At 36.9% G+C, this 20,329-nt stretch overlaps 1 protein-coding gene across 1 annotated transcript in view; it reads right to left on the bottom strand.

The window, feature by feature from the left end:
- TRPM3 (transient receptor potential cation channel subfamily M member 3) overlaps positions 1-20,329 on the bottom strand; it is a 725,609-nt gene that overhangs the window by 299,094 nt on the left and 406,186 nt on the right. Inside the window, 1 exon segment of the mRNA XM_036738414.1 lies at positions 5,318-5,489. Coding sequence (XP_036594309.1) covers positions 5,318-5,489 — 172 coding nt within the window.

Here is a 20,329-nt window from a genome sequence, read left to right as displayed (position 1 = left end):
AGGAAGAAAAGTGGGAAGAGAAGAAACGGGAAAAGAGGAGAAAGAGGAATAGGAAGAGGAAAAGGAGAAGAAATAATAAACCCTGCTTAAACAGTTCCTGTTCTCAGCTACCTTAAATTCCATGTGATCCAGCCTATGCCATTTGGTCTCCCATGATTCAGCTGCATTTTGTTTATCACTGGAACAAAATAAAGATGCTACTCAAAATGCCAAAAATACTATGCTTTTGGCATCTTAAAACTGATATATTTACTAGTTGGTTTATTTACACATGAGGTTTTGCATTAATAACCAAAGCCTTGTCAGACCTTGGAAAATTTCATTAAGCTGCTCTGGGACTCAGTTTCCTCATCTGTAAAACGAGAGGGTTAGACCAGATCTTTGAGATCTCTGCTAGCAATAAAATTCCATAATTGGTAATTCATTTTATGGGACGACCAAATCTCTGCTTTCGTAGAGACACTATTAACATCCTGATACAGAGAGAATTTTACAAGACCTTGACTATCAAGATTCTGGGTTTGAAAGGTGTAGACGTGAGAGAGTTCTACATAAGTAATTGTTCAAGCTTGACAGAATTCTGTTCTTTTTCAAAAATCCCCAGCATAATCAATGAATATGCTTAAATATTGAGTCTGGAGCAGTGACAGGGGGGTGTAGGAGAGGATAGAACTGATAAACTAACGAGAGGAAAGGGTTTGTGTGTCTTTTGGGCAGTTTTCACTTAATTCCCAAATAAGGTATTATTCCTTCAGTTGATTTGGCTTACGTACATGAAAACATAATCGTATTTTGGGGCTATTACCATAATATTGGTCACCACTGAGTAATCAAGATTAATGGCACTTTAATGAAAAAACTACTATATGCCCCCATGTCCTGTGGGTCCTGATTTAATCTCAGGTAAAGAGAGTGAGATTCAGTGATGTGGGAAAAATTGTATAACTGGTTAAATCAGAAATACTATGCATATTCTGGGTTTCAATTTCAGTCAAATTACCTCTTATACTTTTCTTAAACTATGAATTGTCCTTAATTTTTCTGTCCCCAAAGAAATTACCCAGTACTGGGAAAGGGTGGAATTACAGCACCTAAATTCTTATTCTCTGACGTTTATTCTGGTACCCTGTGTGAGACCCCTTAACCCCTCCTCCCCCCCCCCCTGCCCCCGCCCCAGACGACTTCACTTTTCTATCTTCAATGATGGTCTCTGAGATCTGTTCCAGTTTTAAATAAATGATCCTATAATTCCATTCCTTGAAATTGTGATCTGAAAACCATCCAGTCATTAAGGGAAAAATATGATGGCAATTTCTGCCTATTTACTAGGACTTGAATCTAGGCTTGTATACTTTTCATCCCTATTCTTACTATATGATCAGGGAAATGTATTTCTTTTTCTTTCTTAGTTCTGTCCCTGAAGATTTTATGTTTCCCAGGAGCCCTTTCTTTGCTCCTAGGTAAAGCAAGGCATGAATGCACAGTAGGTCACACCTCATTCTCAAAGCTGAGAGTTCTCTCCAGGGGATTCTCTGTACTCTCATGAAATAGTGCATGCAGCATTAGAGTGGGACAGATGCATGAATTAGTGAACACATTGTAAGTTGGCTGTTACCAGTCATTCATCAGTGTCAATTACATGGCAGAGTGTCTAAGATTTAAGAAACTGCAGATATCCCAGGATCTGATTAAGGAAACACCTTGATCTCAGCAAAATCTAACCTTCCTAAATTCAGGGTAGCTGAACTGATGCCCCAAGGTGAGTCTCGAACCAAATTGAAAGACAAATATTTCCTGTTACAGAATGAATTGAAGTTATGCTTTCAAGTACTGTCATTTAACTCCAGGAATCAGTGATTTTTGTATGTGTATGCATGCGCCCCGATGCGCACAAGTGTACTCCCTTCATTAACATGAATCACAACCCTTTTTTATAAGTTTAGCGGATTGATCTCCTAAAATCATAGATTATGTAAGAAAGGCAAGAAACTTAGTCTAACCCCTTTCTTGTATCGATGAAGAAATTGGGGTTCAGAGAAATTTAGTGACTTGCCTGAGGTCACATAGATATAAGTGGCATACAGGATTTGAACTCAAGGTCTCTGACTAAATCTGGAACGCTTTCCACTATCACACTACCTCCCAGTGTGTTGCTGGTATAAGACAAAACAAAGGAAAACCAATAAAAGAAACAAAAATCATCTAGGGGCCAGCCTTTTGGTAATAAGCCTCTTTGTATTTCTCTATCTTCAGAGCAAAGCACAGTACCTAGCACATAATAAACACTTAATGCTTATTGACAAGTCATCATTGACCTTGTACTTAAAGGTTTGCCACTGTAATAATCAGAGCTTTCACATCTCCTGGCACAGAACAGTAGAATCAACGTTCACTTCCAAGACTCAATGAGGTATTAGTGTAGACTCCATAGGATAGTATAACATTTATTTACTCTGATAAATGAAGAGATATGAACATTTATTTTTTTGGAGAAGGAAACATTTACTATAGCACTTTGGGGCAAATTGATTCCCATCTGAGGGTCAAGCGAAACACCAAAATTTTTCTGTCATCTAGGCTTGTAAAATTCTTATTTTTCTGAAGGTCTTCTCAAATTACATAGTCCTCACTCTTAACAAATTCTAAGGTTATATGCGTATGCTAGAGATTTCCCAATATTAGACTTTCACATTTATACTAAGGTTTGGCATTCGAGGGCGCTCTGTAGAAAAGCAAATAGGCAGTTGTGTGGCTTAGTGTATGTATATTGCACTGGGCCTTAGGTCAGAAGACCCAGGGTTCAAATTTGACCTCAGAAACTTGTTAGCTGTATGACCTTAGGCAAGTCACTTAACCACTGTTTGCTTCAGTTTCCTTGACTGTAAAATGTGAGTAATAAGAGCTCCCACTTCACAGAGTTGTTGTGAGGATCAAATGAAATAAATATTTTTAAAGCCCCCAGTGCATGCAGTGCCTGGCACTAATGATTGGCATGATTTAAGTGCTAGCTATTATTATTCTGCATGAAGTCTTAAGGTATAACAAGAGATGATTTAAAGGCATTAATTTTTATAAGGTGGAACCATGGGTAAGAGAATGAAAGGGTAGAAATGAGGCCAATGAGCCACCCAGTGAAATTTAAAAAAAAAGTAGACAGAACAATGGGCCAAGCAGATATGGGGAAGGGCCGGAGCAAAAATCAGGGGACTTAAAGCAAGCTTTCTTAAGTTTATGTGTCATGGATCCCTGTAACAATCCTAACAGATGCTTCTAGAGCTGAGGTTCAGAAATGCTCTGACCCAAAATCTCTCCAACTCCAAGCTTTTGGAACGTCTGGACACATAGGAAAAAATTGCCTATTTTGAAATATTTGGAATATTAACAGACCTTAGCCCCCTTGACTTCTTTGTCTGGGGTATGCTAAAGGAGAAGCTGTACTCAATGAAAATCACAGATGCAACACATTTGATTGAACGCATAAAGAGTGAATGTGCTAACACTGAAAACGATGTGGAGTTACTGCATCAAGTTCAGGTGAATCTTGCAAAGGGCATCAACCTTTGCATCACAAATGATGGGAATCATGTGGAAGATGTTATTTGTTAATATTCCAATTTAATAAAATGTTGTTGAAAATTTTCATTTCTCGAAAATATGCATTTGTCCCTGTGTCCAGACTCCTCATTCCAATAGAAGGTAGTCTCTTGAGGGCAGGGGTGGATAGCGCTCAGGAAGACCAGAGTTCAAATTATGCTTCACACACTTAACTTAGATGTGTGACCCTGTTCAAGCCACAACTTCTTTGAGCCTGAATTTACTCACCTATAAAATTAGAATAATAGCACCTACCTCTCAGGGTTGTCAGGAGGAATGAAAACCATTTAATATCAATTTAGTAACTTTAATAAGGGCCAGAGCCTGAACTAATAATCAACCAGAAGAAGAGCCTTGACCTAAACTTCTTTGTTCTCTGAGTAAACTCAGAGACTACCTCTTCTTATGTCAACAAGCCCAGATGGGGCTGACTTAAGAGCATTCTTTCCTCTGTCTGTGGCCATTAAGGATGAGACCCTTAATGCGAGACACTATCTTGAATAATGTGATTTTTTTCTTATCTTAATATTTTATGGACATATACTATGTTATGGCATGTTAATGGTAAACTAAACACAGATCCTTGGTTGTAATTTCAACTGACACTTTGCCATATCACCTAGCTCATTTGCCTCCTTTAACCAAACTTCCAGGTCGACAGGATAAAATAAAAAATAATTGTAAAATACCTTGCAAATCTTAAAGCACTACATAAACCAGATATTATTATCGTTTCATTACAATTTTGCATTTTTAAAATGCTTACTGATTGTGATAGACAAAAATGTAGGAAAACAATTACAAGTCCATATATTGATTATCATTGGGTAGGCTAACTGAATTAAAAAAAAATAGGACCACGTAATCAGGTACTCTTTCCTTCTCCCTATCCCTCTGCTACCCTCTTCATGGGAATATTTTATTCCATTGTTAACTTTCACATGTCATTCTGGTTTTATAAATTCAGCTTGGCTTATGGCTTTTCTCCTGGGAAAGAAGATGCTAAAACACAGATATGCTCTCTGATACACTCCTAGGTGTGTTGCGTCTCCTCTCATTATTTTCAATGAAAAATAATTTACTTATCAATATCAATAACTGGCTTTCTCTCCAGTAATAAAAGCAGTACTCCTTAAGGTAGCATCATACTGAACACATAATTAATGAACATAACATATATAAATATTCAGAACCTAATGTTTACATGTATACTCATTAAGGGATGGAAGAAACCAAAGTTTCTATAAAGACAGGTAATAAGTAATGCCCCAGGGCATTCCAAACCTTTGGGAAATCTTAGCACTTCCAGATCTATGCCAAGATGAAAAGCCCTTTTTTGTGTGTTAACACAACTAAAATTGCTTAATAAATAAAAGTCAATTCCCCAGGGTGCTTTTCTTCTTTAGAAGGCTGCCTATGGGACACAGAAATAGTTTTTGAAAGAAAAAGCTTGTTTGCATACACAATCCTTGGATGGAGTGGAATTCTCAAAAAGGATAAATAAGCTAAATTTTAACTGTATAATCAGCTCTTATTCCTCCAGTCATTCTCTAGAAAAATAACTTCCTTTAGTTTTACAAAGTGTTAATATAAATCATGATATGATCCCTGCCAGATACTTACTCAACTGTTTATAGTGCTGTCGCTTGGTAAGTTTAATGGGAATTATTTTCAGTATTTTCCTATAAAGGCACTAAAGCAAAAATAACAGATTGCTACTTACTTGTGTTTATCTTCTGAAGCGAAATATGCTTTTCCAGCTGCCTCCGCAGTTTCACCTCTGCTCCATATTTTCCAGTAGTCCCATTGTCAGCCAGAATGAAATGGGAATGCATACTATTAAGTACTGTCAGTTTGCTCATGGGATTGGACATGGTTTGATATGGCCGGACCACCTGTATGATTTAGAAGGGGAAAAAAAAGAGAAAAGGGAGAAAAGAGAGGGGGAGAGACAGAAGGAGAAAGATGGATCAATAATTTAGTACAGTTAAAACCTAGCAGACCATCTTTCTGAAAAGCATGATAAGAAGTCATCGCATGGCTATCAGGACCCCAAAATACTGACAGTCTGGATCTTTCCAGATTGAATTCAACCCAAGCCTTCTTTCAGCTAAAGAAAAATAAAGTTTGTTAAAGATTGGCCATGTCAGGTGGACCCTTAAGGAATCTGAGCATTGGCTAGACTCTGAAAGAATCTGAGCATTTTGTGATGCTTGTATTGACAAGCAGGCCAGAACAATCTAAACTGAGTTAGATTGAATCTCAGCACTTCCATGGAGACAAGATGGGTCTTATATACAGAAAGACTGTGGGAGGGATGTAGGGATGGTCATGTAGTCTGAGGTGATGGGAGGAGGGGTCCAGGGAGGATCTTGAGGAAGAGTCTAAGGAGGATCTCCATGGGACTGGGGTGATTAGAGGTCAGACTCTGGGAACTGAACCAAGAGAATGGGATTAAGGATGCGAAGTAGCTGTAGGCTACCTGGAGATTATAGACAATGGAGAGCTAGTCTAGTTTAAGATTTGGGCATAGATATTTTGATAGGATCTAGAGTGGGAAGTGGCTAGAGGCAATCTGGAGGTAACAAACAAAGAGGGGCTAGGCTAGGTTAAGAGTAACATATTTGGCCATGAAAAGCCAGATCAAGTGGGAAGATTCTGGGAGAATTCAAGGGGGGGGGGGCGGTTCCCAGGGCCTGTGGACAAATGGGATTTAAATTCTTTCGGAGTAAGGGGAAAAGGTCTCCCCTTGGGGCCGTACCCATCAAAAGGAAGGAACCACGGGCTCTTGAGGCATGCTTAATAAAAGTTCACAAATTTTTAGTAAAGGTAATTGAGTTCATGTTTAAGGTATAGCCTACACTGATCACTTCACTGGGTGTTCATTCTTGGTGTTTATCATTAAATTTATAAATAAATCAGAAAAGACTATTTAAACAGTGTTTTCTCAGTCATTTCCCTGAACTAATAGTTATAGTAGATAATTTATTAAAGAAAGGAATAAGTAAATAAATAATTGAATAAATGAATTCTTAACAATCTAAGAAAGAATAATGCAAAATCAAGTAAATGCTATAGTTGACCTCTAATCTAAAGAAAGAAATGTTTCATACTTTTAAAGCTCTGAGGCTTTCTCCTTGTAAAACATGGATTTATACCCCTATAGTCCTACGGTACTGTTCTGTTGGTCTGATCAGCCACAGTCAGATATAACGAAACTTGACTCTAACAGAGTGATGTCATTTTAGTCCTCTTCAAGAATGAAGGACTACAACCAACCAACTCTGAATCAAGAATGGAAACAACACTGTACTAAAGTAAGAAAAACCAATTTCAATGTCTTCTTGCTGATCCTCATTTCTTTGGATCTTAGGCATCAGACAAGTAATAAATGACCATGTTTTACTGTAGAGTTTGTGTTTCCTGAGCTATAGGGGAAAAATATCTGAAAAAGGTAAGTAAAATACCTTTAATTTATCTTCAAAATCTGATCAACTATAAAATAATCAGGATACAAAAATAATGAGAAAGGAGCTTATATTGTCTATGAGAAATTTGAATGAATCCACTGAGAGTTAAAAAAGGCAACTAACCCATAGGATATCAACCAACTAGTTAATGCACAAGTATTCATTATGCACTTTGTATGTGTTAGGCACTGGAGATGCAGACATAGAAACAATCTCTGGTGTTGAGAAGCTTATTTACACTTTGTCTTCTAGTCACTTAAAAAGAAAGATGCATTTTCCCCCAATTTTTCCATGAACACTTGCTGACAAACTGCCTTAGATCTGTAATAAGACATTCAGATAGATTAGCCTTCAAATATCCTCTCAGTATTCTTCACAATGAATAGATGAACAGTTATTATCACCAGTGTTGCAATTTACATATCTACAAAACTCTGTGCTGTCCCTCCTGTTATGTTTTCCAAATACAAAAATTATATTTGCTTTCAATGAATACTAATGAGTTTTTCCTTCTGATAAAATATCTGAGGTTGGGGGCAGGAGAGGGTGAGTGGTAATGCAAGCTTTCTTATCAAGCACTAATAAAAAACAAACAAACTTGATATATAAATGATAGCTAAATAGGTACCAATTACATGTTTACCACAGGCAGGAATAAAGAAAAATTATCATGGTCTTTGGATAGCCTCATATGTCAAAAAAGGAAGAATTTTAATAGCTTTTGAGATTAGTAAGACAGAAGAAGCCATAGTTTAAATGAAAGAACACTTAGGATCATGAAAAAATCAGTAGCAGGTCCTTTGTAGAAATCCTTAGCTAGATAACCTTTATACTTATATACTGTCCTCAATTCTTTTTCCCCTCTATTCCATCAAGCTTGAAATATGAACGATATTCAGTCACTCACTTGTATAATCCTGTGACTTACTGGAAAATAACTGGTGGTGGTGGTAGTAGAATATGTGTTTATGTTTCAATTCTTTCTCAACCTCCTTAAATCTGAGGAAAGAAGGTGCTATAAAATTTGAAACATGATGACGATGAAGCCGAATACTTTCAGAACTGCATCTGTAGAGTCATAAAATATTAGGACTGAAAAAGACCTTGGAAATCATCCACTCCAATGCTCCCCATTTGGTACAATTGCTGAATGATCTTCTACTTTCATTTATAGTATATGAATTCCATCAATGAAAAGAGTCCAAGATTTGGAGTCAGGGGTCTGATCCTGGATGTACTAGCTATGTGACTTTGGGTAAGTCACTTAACTTTTCTGTCTCAGTTCCTCATTAGTAAAATGAAGAGATTGTACTAGATGACCTGGAAGTTCTCTTCTAGATCTAAATTTATGATCCTACAAGGATTTGGAGCCTAGACAGCCTATTTCAAGTTTCCATGACACTACATATGATGGGAATGCATTTTAAAGTGGTTTCTGGTTCTACTTAAGTACACAGGACTGGGAGTCAGAAGATCTGATTTCTAGTCCTTGATCCTTACTTATTGCAGCAAAGTCACTGAAACTTTCAGAGCTTGTTTCATCTTCTCCAAAATAAGGTTGAACTCAAAACTGCCTAAAGTCACTTACAGCAGTATCAATCTATGATTCTTTGCTGGTCAGCCAGTGATAGATTACATTTGCTTCTTATAAGGCAGCTGGTGCAGAATTCAACGGACTTCTAAAAGATAAACTTCCCAAAATGGATACATCCTTTGTTGTATATAAGAGGGATGTACTTCCAGTAAAGAGGCATCCTGAATTTTTGGGTTGTATGTTCATATCACCATCACCATTATCATCATGTGTGGGATGAAAGACCCTTACCAATTCACCAATTAAAAGTTAATAAGGAGCCATCTCAGGGTGAGAACAGAAATAAATTTTATTCAATTCTCGAGAATTGGGCATCCTCTGCCAGAACAGATCTAACAAGGAAGGCGCTTTACAAGAAGCAAAGCACCAATAATTATACCTAACACAAAAGAATTCCCGCCCACCTCTGACCCTTCTCACCATTGGCTGGGAGGCGGGCTTACTATCTGAGCACGAAAACTAGACAAAGAACCGGGAAATCAAGGCACAGAAAGTCCAATTCCCATTCCCTTAGTTAATGATTGCAACTGAGGTGACATCTATAAATCTAAAGAAGGAGAATAGGATAAGGGGAGGGAGACACCCTCTCCATTCTTTTACAGTACTTTTACAATAAAGGAAAGCAGGTCACAGTGACCCTATCCTTACTGAGGAAATATTTAAACCAGAACCAGAAGAAAGAACAAAAAGTTTCAGGGTAAACTTTCCCAGAGGCTGAGCCATCAGACTCTCATGGCCTCAGAATTTTTTTTTTTACTTCCCTATTTCCCTATTTCTTGATTTTTAAACATTTGTCAATATATATAATACATATCTTCCCTGTCAAGTCTTCACATTTTATTTACCTCACACAATCATCATCATTAATAAGCAGAAGTTTTGATGATATACTGTTTTGTCTTTTATATTTTTAGGAAGATGTATGAATCAGGAGCATGGTATCAGTGAATGAGGATGTGGTAAGATGGGATATCAGGGTCATAGGGTTACAGATCAGAGCTAGAAAGGACCTTCACTTGGTCCAACTCCCACTTTATAGGGATGAGGAAACAAAAACCTTAGGGGTGTTAAGGGACTTGCCCAAGATGACATCAATATTAAGTATAAGGGCCAGGATTAGAAAGTAGATACCCTGTTTATAAAGCTAGTGCTTTCCCCACTATACCACAATGCCATAGAGATGTGGACCTTTTCTGCAAGATTTTTCTATTTCTTTTTTTGGTGGGATTCTCTTTCATTTCAGGTTTAAGTAGCTTGAGCTTGACCTGAGTCTCTTTAAACTTTAAAATGATTTTTTAAAAAATCTTTAAGAGGGCTAGCAATAGAGTCACTTGGGATCTCTTTTATGTCAAAGAAAGGAAAAGGAAAAGCAGGCTTTCTGCATGGTAGTCTCAGAAGACCTACACCCTTTTGACCTGTGAATTGTGCAAACCAAAGATAATGTCACTGTTGGTAGTAGTTAAGGGGGATGTGTGAAAGGGAAGTTAGGTAGCATTATGCATTTGTATGGGGATGAATATAAAGGTTCTATCTCTTTCTTTTTTAGGACAGATATATAGACTATTATTATAAGGTTAAGAAGTCAATAATCTGGTCCTATGGAGGATAGTTATAGCCATTTTTGGTGACTGACACTTTAAAGGGGACTATGGCTCTGGACATCACATTTTCAGTAAGTGTTTAATCAAGTACCAGGACTACCTGCCAGAATTTTTTGCTTATGCCTTCAAATTTGGTGCAGATAAAAATGTACACACCAAATGTGCCAATAAAGCGTTTAATAACATGAGAATGTAAATATCAAGGGGGCATGATCCCACAAAAGACCTATGTTTAAAACATCTACTCTTTTTTTGGAAGGGGGGGGTCTAGACCTGTGATTTCACCGATGCGGGGAACTCTACAGAAATTCTGCTTCACCAAAGCATAAAGCACAACTCATATCTAATTTACACTAATCTTAGAGAATTATCTGGGGCCACTGAGAAACTGAGTGACAACCAGAGTCACAGCAAGTATATGTCAGCCTCGAATCCTCTTTCTTTATCATTATGGTGATAGAATATCCATCTTTTGATCACTGCTATATCTGTTCTTCACACATAAAATATCACAGTTTGTCATTTTGAGTACAGAGATGAATACATTTCATAATTATTTTTTTCTACTTTAAGGAAATTCACAGCAAAAAAATAACCTCTTCCCTTTCCCCTTTAGCTGCTGAATATAAAAAAAACCTGTCTTTAGCAGGCTCTGAAAAGTTTTTTGTTGTTGTTGCTTTCGTTTTGTTTTGTTCTACTCAAAGGTACTCACCAAGCTGTTCCTTACTTGAGAATGTTTCCTTGTATGTAGGCTATGCCTGAAAAGGGCTTTTGTTCCCCCAACACTTGCCTGCATCTATTCTAAAAGTCACAAAAAGTATAGGAGATATCAGATTCTGGACCAAAATAAAGAAGGCAAGGCAGTTGAGCTGTGGTGACAGAAAAAAAAAGTAGCTATTGCCGGTATCCCAAAAAAAGGCAATCTTAGGCTACCCACAGAGAGAAGATAAAATCAGGGAGAAGCAGACCTTACTAACTCCTAGTTTATAGACTAGTCCATGCTTCTCTAGTTGTGGAAGTGTCTGTCTTTGAATGAATGCAGAAAGCCAGATGAGAAACCTTTGTGAAGGTGAAGAGAAGGATGGGTTTTTTGTTATTTTTGGAGAATTTCTCTATATGTTTGTTTCCCTTGTTATGGGAATGTCACTGGGAGGTGGGCCATGCTGCAAAATGTCTGAGGTTTTAGGTGCTAAAATAACATCAAAGTGTTTGCTGATAATGAAACTGTTCCACAAGATCAGAAACAGGTGTTTCACCACATCTACTGAGTCTTAATTTTCTCTTTGTCAGACATCACGAAACTTTTGTAGTGAGAGAGGTTGAAGGAACCTAACTAATGAGACTGCTGATGCGTATTTCTCAAAGGGTTTGAATTAACTTATGTATTCAATAAGCTAGGGTTTGTGATTTCAATGCAACAAACTTATAATGTTTTCAATTCTAATGTTGCTCTTTTACTGTGAGTGCAAAGTAACTTAATTTAGGTGACAACAGTGAGAAAAATTATATATATATATATACACACATACACACACACACACACACACACACATATATATATATACACACACACACACACATATATATATATATATATATATATATATAGAGAGAGAGAGAGAGAGAGAGAGAGAGAGAGACAGAGAGAGAGAGAGACAGAGAGAGTATCTCTTAATGCTAAGGAAACGTTGGAACAAAAGAAAATACTACTAAAGTCTTGGACCGATGCTTTGCCATCTTGCAAGCAACTGGTGGGTTGGAGGGATTTTGAATGAGGTCCAGGTTTTCCAAATGAGGCCATGGCACAGTATGGTTATGGCCCATTATTTGGATAGTATATCATGTGGAATTGTGTGTTTACAGGGACAAAAAAAAAAAGTGACCAGTAGGCAGAGGAATGGGGCTCATGTGTTGGAGATCAAGTGTGAAGAAACAAAGGTACAATGAGGAGATAGGTTCCCTTATGGGGCAGGATCAGCGATGGAAGAAGGAAGGCTTATGGTGTTTGCGTGAGGTAAATAAAATGTGAAGACTTCACAGGGAAGATATGTATAAATATATATCTATATCTATACTAAGAAATGTTTAAAAATCAAGAAATAGGGAAGTGAAAAAAAAAATTCTGAGGCCGTGAGAGTCTGATGGCTCAGCCTCTGGGAAAGTTTACCCTGAAACTTTTATTCTTTCTTCTGGTTTTAGTTTAAAGATTTGTTCAGTAAGAATAGGGTCACTGTGACCTGCTTTCCTTTACTGTAAAAATACTGTAAAAGAATGGAGAGGGTCTCCCCCTCCCCTTATCCTATTCTCCTTCTTTAGATTTATAGATGTCACTTCAGTTGTAATCATTAACTAAGGGAATGGGAATTGGAGTTTCTATGCCTCAATTTCCCGGTTCTTTGTCTAGCTTTCATGCTCAGATTGTAAGCCCGCCTCCCAGCCAATGGTGAGAAGGGTCAGAGGTGGCAAGAATTCTCTTGTGTTAGGTATAATTATGGGTGCTTTGCCCCTTGTAAAGTGCCTCCTTTGCTGGTTCTGCTCTGTTCTAGCAGAGGATGCCCAATTCTCAAGAACTGAATAAAATTTATTTCTGTTCCCACCCTGAGATAGCTCTTTATTAACTTTTAGTTGGTGAGGGTCTTTCATCCCACACAGTGTTGTTGAGGCATCAATGAGTAAAAGGAAAAAAAAAAAGTGTTCATGAGTTAATAGAATACATCAACTAAGTGAATACAGTGAAGATTGCTCTGGATGTCTTAGTAATCGTACAGAGGCCTGAGCCAAATAAGATTCTTTTTAAGTGTTTTTCTTTTTAGAGCCAGTGGTAATTCTACGTATAAGGCAAGCGCTCAGTGAAATCCAGATACTACCTCTCAGCTGAGTAATCCAAACAAGAAACCTGCAGACCAAGGGATTCCTTTTCCAAACAGTGCACAGATATTGGAGCAGTGTGAATCCCATTAAAGTTAACAGGAGGCACAATTACACCCCTCTGCAGTGTTCTGAAAATGGATTCCTTAGCTCATACCCTGGAGAGATTAATGCTGTATCCTTTTGTGCTTTTCACTCTAATAAACCCACCTCTCTGTGACTTGCCCTAATCCTAACCAACCATCCTTTACATATAGAAGTAAGGTGCAGGAGGGGGAGAACAAAGTATCTTTGTTAGTTCTGAAAGCACTTATTTTCTCTAAGATATTTTACTACTGTTTTGAATACTATTACTGAACTATGGTTCAGAGGTTCTTTTTTTGTTGTTGTTTCATGGAGCACTTTGGCAGTCTGGTTAAGCCTATAGCCTCTTCTGTCCAGAAAAATGTTTCTAAAAGCATAAAAATGTTAAGGATTACCAAGTTAATCAATTACATAGTAGTACGATTATTAAATTTTTTTGAAATCCCCAATTTCATGGACCCCAAGTTAATAATCCTTTCATTAGACTATCATTCTATCTTCTTTCGAGTATCAACAGGTAAAACTTCTCTTTATCTTTTAAGTTGGCTGCAAAATTTCTAGGGAAAGGGGTTCCTTTCTCTTCTGTGGTGCTCTCTATAATGCAGGGGCTGCTTGGATGATATTTCTACTTATGGTTACCCCCTAATTAGGTGTCTGAAGAGAATTTGAACGTGCAATTGAAAGAGCAGCAATGGCTCACTAAACATTTTCCTTCTAGGCCTTGCTGTTTCCTTGCTTCCAATTCCCAGTGGTACTGCCATTGGGTTTAGACTTAATGAGAATAATCATAGGAATCCAATAAACAGTGGGAAGAGGAATCCTGGATAATTTTCTGAGCTTTTGCAAAATGAAATCACAGTTGGTAGTCCTCAGAGACTGAGAGATGCATTATTGCTAGCTACATCCGAATTGGCTATCAACTATGTTATTAAGCCGGATTTTTCTTGGCCTGAAAGGCAAAGATGATATAGTGAAAACACTTTCAATTTATAAACAAGAAACAACACAGAAAGTTATAAAAAATTTTTTGTATCTTTTTTAAAAATCACATTATGATTTATGGAAAATGGAAAATGTCTGGTAAATCACACTTAAAATGAAGGTAGTTTCAGAGGTCCTCTTATCTACAAATATTTTGTATCCTTAACTTATGTCAGAAAATGCTCATCCTTTGTCTTAAGTATTTTTTTTTTGCCTTAAAATTTAAAAATTTCAGAGCATCGCAGATTTAAAATGAGAGGAGCCTTACAGGTCACCTAGTCCAACTCTTGTTTCATCCATGAAGCAAGCTCATAAAAATAGGTGGAGATGGGATTCCAAATGAAGTCATTTGAAATCAAATTCAGTGTTCTTTCATAGACCCACTGAACTGTAGAGTTGGAAAGGATTTCAATGTCCATTTAGTCCAACCCATACCTGGAAAAGAATCCCCATTACAAAATGTATAACAAGTGGTCATCCTGCCTCAGCTTGAAGACCTCCAACAATGGGGAGCCCATTAGCTCTCAATTATCTTTCATTACAACAATTCACTTAGCCTCTCTGGGTCTAAGTTTCTTCTTCTGTTATTATGTAATCATTAGGAAGCTTTTCTTCACTTTGAGCCTGAATGTCTTTCCCTGAAACTTCTATCTATTGCTTCTTTTTCTATCTTCTATCATGGAAAAAGAACAAAATTATGCCTCTACCATATTTACAACCATCCAGATATTTGAAGATAGTTATTACATCCTCTCTTTCCCCTGTACTATGCTGCTTCAGTTTCTAGAATAGGAAAACATGAAAGAAAAAGAAAAGGACCTTGAGTCTTTGAGTAGGTGAAGTATTATGGTGATGAGCCATCATCCTCTGCAGCCACTTGATTCAATTAATATTGTTGGAGAACCTACTATATGCCAAATATATTAACTACTGAGGAGAATATGGAAAAAGAAAAATGATATGGCAGGTAATTAAACTTGATATATTTTGAATCAGATTCTTCTAGTCCTTTTGGCTATTCCTTTGGTGAAAGTTAGAGGATATTCTAGAGACAGGATTAACTTTTATACCATGTGAGTATTTGGAATATTCTGTCTAAAACTATGAGAGAAAACATGGCAGAGTTCTAGATTTGGATTCAGGGAAGACCTGAGTTAAATTCAGATTTGGATACTTAACTAGTTGGGCAAGTCATAACCTCTTAGGGACTTAGTTTCTTCTGCCAAGATGAGTATAGTAAGGAACTCCCAGTAGCTAGATTCCCAAGATGGTTATGAAGAAAGCATTTTGTCGAGTCTAAAGTGCTATATAAATGCAAGGTATTATGGTTCAAGTATAAATGTTCTAATCCTCCTAAGGATCAATGTTATGCTTGGAAATTGGTTAGTTCTGTCTTCATAGCATACTGTTAGTCAACTGTCATTCATTAATCATTTACAATATGTCAGGTACTGTGCTAAGTGTTGGAAATACTAAGAAAGGCAAAAAACACTCCCTACTCAAGGAGCTCATAGGCTATTGGAGAAGACTAAGTGGTTCTTTAAAAAGTAAAAGATTAATTTAATTCAATAACTTTATTAAGCATCCACTGTGTACAAGGAACCATGCTAGATACTAGCTCAAAGGGCCACTGAGGTACATTTCTTACCAATATGGTCCTAACCCGTGGTTGGTAGTTACTCAGGGCTAATATTGGTAGATTGCCTGCCTCTTATAAGGTTTAGGTTAAATGTGTAATATTCTAATTGAATTTGGCAGCACGGAGAGGGTCAACTGCAAGGATAAATTGTGAAAATGTGCAGTCGTTTTGGTATTTCACCTCTTTTCTATTCAGCTTAGATTAGACAATCCTATGCTGACTTTGATTTGTTCTTAATACTACAAGATTTCAACTTTAAACATAACATCATGAAAAGTTGTTTAATTAGAGATTGGGGTTTCCATAAAAAATGGGAACACAAACACTCGTGTTGAAGCTAAATAGACAAAGGAGGTTATAATGGCCAGTTAAAGTTCTGAATCACTGAGACCAAATGCAATTTCAATTTACAAACAAAAAATGATGGTCCCTAGCTCAAGCTAAAAATGCTTACTTTGTACATAAGTAATGGGTACTAAAGGACAAATAACAGAAAATGAAATTCCAGCCCCTTTACTGAAGCAGCTTATGCATCATTTGGCCAGAACAGAAATACATAGGTTAAACAAGGAAAGGATAGTTTCCACTTCCATGAGAGAAATCCCTCCCCTAGATAGCCCTATATTCTTGGCATAGGGATGGAACCTCTGATTTCATTGGGATAGAGAAATCCTAGGCAAGGACACTCCCTTTATCAATGTGGGTTGGATCCTTCTCTGTGCCCTATGGTCTTAGAGAGTTGTTGAAACTAGCAGTAGAAATTAAGTGACTGGCTCAGGGTCATATGGCCAGTGTTTGTCAGAGGTAGGACATGAATCTAGGTCTTCCTGGCTCCAAGGCTAGCTCTAATAGGTCATTATGTATCACTTTATATTATAGTTATTTGTATAGTTACTTGTTGTCCCCAACTCCTAGTCTGTGAGTTCCATGAGATATTATTTCACCTTTAAATCTCCTTCAGCAGTAATACATATATATATATATAATATATACATATAAAATATGTGTTGCAATGTATGTATGCATGTATACATATATACACATATCTCTGTGTATGTGTATACACATATCACTTGTGTATATGTATAGATATCTTATATGTGTACTATATATGCACATATATGTGTACAACATTCATATGAACATAGTACATGTGTGCATGTGCATATATGTCCATATGTATATAAACACAGACATGCTACATCTTCACACATGTGCATACATGTACATGCATATATAACACATGTTATGTTCACATGCATGCTATATATCCACATATACACTGTATTTAGATACACATATACATTTCATTAGTATACATATTATAATACATATACACTATGACATACATATACACACACCTATACCTATACACATACATACATAACACACGCACAGACATATAGTTTTTAATCTTTTAGTGCGTGGCACAGGATATTGATCTCTGGTGATTCTAGGAGAATGTTCTTGTTTGGCAAAATCAAATACTAATATGTTAGCTTGAATATGAGCCCAAATAACAACCCTTTTAATGTGATCTGTATCTAGGCTCTGTTCCAGATCAACAAAAAGACATCCAAGGAAAACATATACACCCATACTCACTCATTTAGCTCATTCATATGCTTCCCACCACCTCTTTCAAGGGATTGGTGTCTAGGCAAGCACACAATGCAGAGAAAAAGAGGAAATGGCCACAGGAACCTCCTTGGGTCACAACAAGAAAGACACTGTGCTATTTCTCTGAGGTAATTCATTTAGCCTTGTCTCTTGGCACTTTCCCTCCTGCAGCACTCCTCTGTCCACCACTAATGGGACATTTGAAGGAAAGATGAGAAGTCTTCCCTATTGCCTTCTCTCCTTATATACTCTCTCCAATGCTAGTGAAATATTCCAGATTTGTTTCTAATGTCAGGTACATCTTTTTCCCCTCTCACATTCTCACATGTTACTGCATACTAAATATCTGAAGTTCTATTTGAAAGTGTGAGTGATAGTATGGTTATAACTCTACATAGAAGTTTTGAAGGAATTAATATCATTATCATCAATAAACACTCACAGAGTATCCATAGATGTTTAATAAGTGGTTGGGATGCTTTTAAGGGATGATGGTGATAATTAGGCTCAAGTCCTGGTTCAGGTTTTTTCTTCTAAGAAGAATGATCTTTGCAATAGGAAGGATAGCACAAAAATGATTAGTAGGGAATGAAAACTGAATATAAATGAGAAGATAGTCAAATAACACCTACCCTAGACATGGAGGAAAAACTTGAATATGTCTGGAAGAGAGTGAAGATTCTGGTTAGAAGATTGGAGAATACATTGTATGAAGATAAATTGAAAGAAGTGAAGATATTTGTCTTGAATTTGGGAAGGTTTAGTTAGGGCATTAGAGCTGTGTTCAAATGTTTGAACAGTTTTATGTGTGAGAGGGATTAGACCTGTTTTGTTTGGTTTTAGAGGGTAGGGCACCTAGGTGGTGCAGTGAATAGAGTGTTGGTTCTAAAGTCAGGAAGACTCTGCTTTGTGAGTTCAAATCTGACCTCAGACACTTCCTTGTTATGTGATCCTGGGTAAATCACTTAACTCTCTTTGCCTCAGTTTCCTCAGCAGTAAAATGAGCTGGAGAAGGAAATGGCAAATCAGCATCTTTGCCAAGAAAACCCCAAATGGGGTCATGAAGAGGCAGACATTGCTATAAAACAACTGAACAACAGATATTAGAACTAGAGTAAAGGGGTAGAAGTTACAGAAAGGCAGATTTGGGCTTGCTGTTATAAAAAAAACTTCCTAAAATGAATGAAGAATGGGTTGCCTTTGGAGGCCTTCAAGCAGAAGGTGAATGATCATTATTGGTATTTGGTAAGACAAACTCTTGAATAGGAACAGGTTGGACTTGATGGCTTCTGAGGTTCTTTCTAATGATTCTGACACTATGTTCAAGGATCTTTTGAATTAATATAAGGCATTATATTCTTAGCTCCAAGTTAGGAGCTCAGAATACAAAGAGATATGTAGATGAATGAATGAATAAAAACAGTTGTCAAACTTTTGCTATATGATAAGCACTACATATGTATGATCCTTGCCTTAAAAGGATTTATATTCTAGTTGGGGAGATAGGACACCTCTTCGTAGTTGCTCCCAAATGGCTACAAGAGGAGAATCAGCAATGTAGTTCTCTTGGAGTAGTTGGTAATGAAAAAAAAGGCTGTCTGACTCAGAATCCAGATAAAAAGGGAAGGGTAATTTTCCTTCATGACAAGGATTGGTCACAGTGCTTATCCTTTCTAATTCTAATGGAGATAATTATGTTCAAAGATCAATACCAGCTCCTACTCCTACTCATGAAAGAAATGATCTCTAAAATGGTCTGTGCATATACAGTGGTGAATAGAACTCAAAATATCTCTAAGTCAATATCAAAGAAACAAAACAATCTTTATTGTCCATCCTTGGTAATAAAGCCAACATCATAAAATGTCCTCAGGTATGAGAAATAATGTCTTTTTTCATTACACTCACTTAAGATGAAATCCTCAGTTTTTCTGATTGAAACTTATTTAAAATACTTTAGTCTAGGATACTGGTAGGGCCCATTGACTTTTTTTTCTGACCAAAACCAACACAATTCTAGATCTTTAAATATTACATTTTGAAAGAATATACAAATGGGTAAGATTTTTAATAATACATAATTTCTTCTTTTACTTTAAGCATGAGGCAGTGAGTTATAATACTTAATACACTGGGTATGGCATTAGAAGACATTGGCTCAAAGCCCAGTTGTCTCATTAATCCTGCTTGCTTTACCTTGGGCAAAATATTAACTTCTCTGGGCCTTATTTTCCTCATTTAGAAAATAAGGGTGTTGGAAGATCTCCATTATTCTTTCCAGTTTTAAATTTGATTCTGAAGATGGTAGGTAGGCACCTTCTTTTTAGAGGGAGGTGGAAAGGTTCTCTTTTATTATATGTCATTTGCATTGTATGAATAAATATTGAAAAAAAGCTCGGAACATCACTCTAGTTATAATCACTCATTATAACCACTTAAGGTAAAAGATGATTTACTTTTCTTCCTTTCTTCCACACTCTGGACCTGTGATTTCAATCCTAGGGAGGAAACTTCTTCTACCAATATAAAACAGCAAATTACTATGCAACTATAATAGTCATGGAGTGTTGCTGGGAATTTTGAAAGATTAGATGCCCTGCCCAGCATCACCCAGCCACATGTGGTTCACTTTTCATTAAGATGACTTAAATGATGTCCAAAATCTCCTCTAATTCTAAATGTATCACTAGAATGGAAGGGGCCCTATTGGTCATCTAGACCAGCTCTCTTTGATATCCCCTTGATAGACAAGGAAATTGTGGCCTAGGATGGTTGTGTGGCTTGCCCCAAGTCACACAATTAATAAGTGGCAGATCTTGCATTCAAACTCAAGACCTGTAACGCATAGATAGAGCAGTCTTTTCACTGTAAGATCCTT

The sequence above is a fragment of the Trichosurus vulpecula genome, chromosome 9, assembly GCF_011100635.1.
Source record: "Trichosurus vulpecula isolate mTriVul1 chromosome 9, mTriVul1.pri, whole genome shotgun sequence".
Lineage (NCBI taxonomy): Eukaryota > Metazoa > Chordata > Mammalia > Diprotodontia > Phalangeridae > Trichosurus > Trichosurus vulpecula.
Note: the sequence above shows the minus strand (reverse complement) of the source record. Positions and strands in the feature narration are given on the sequence as shown.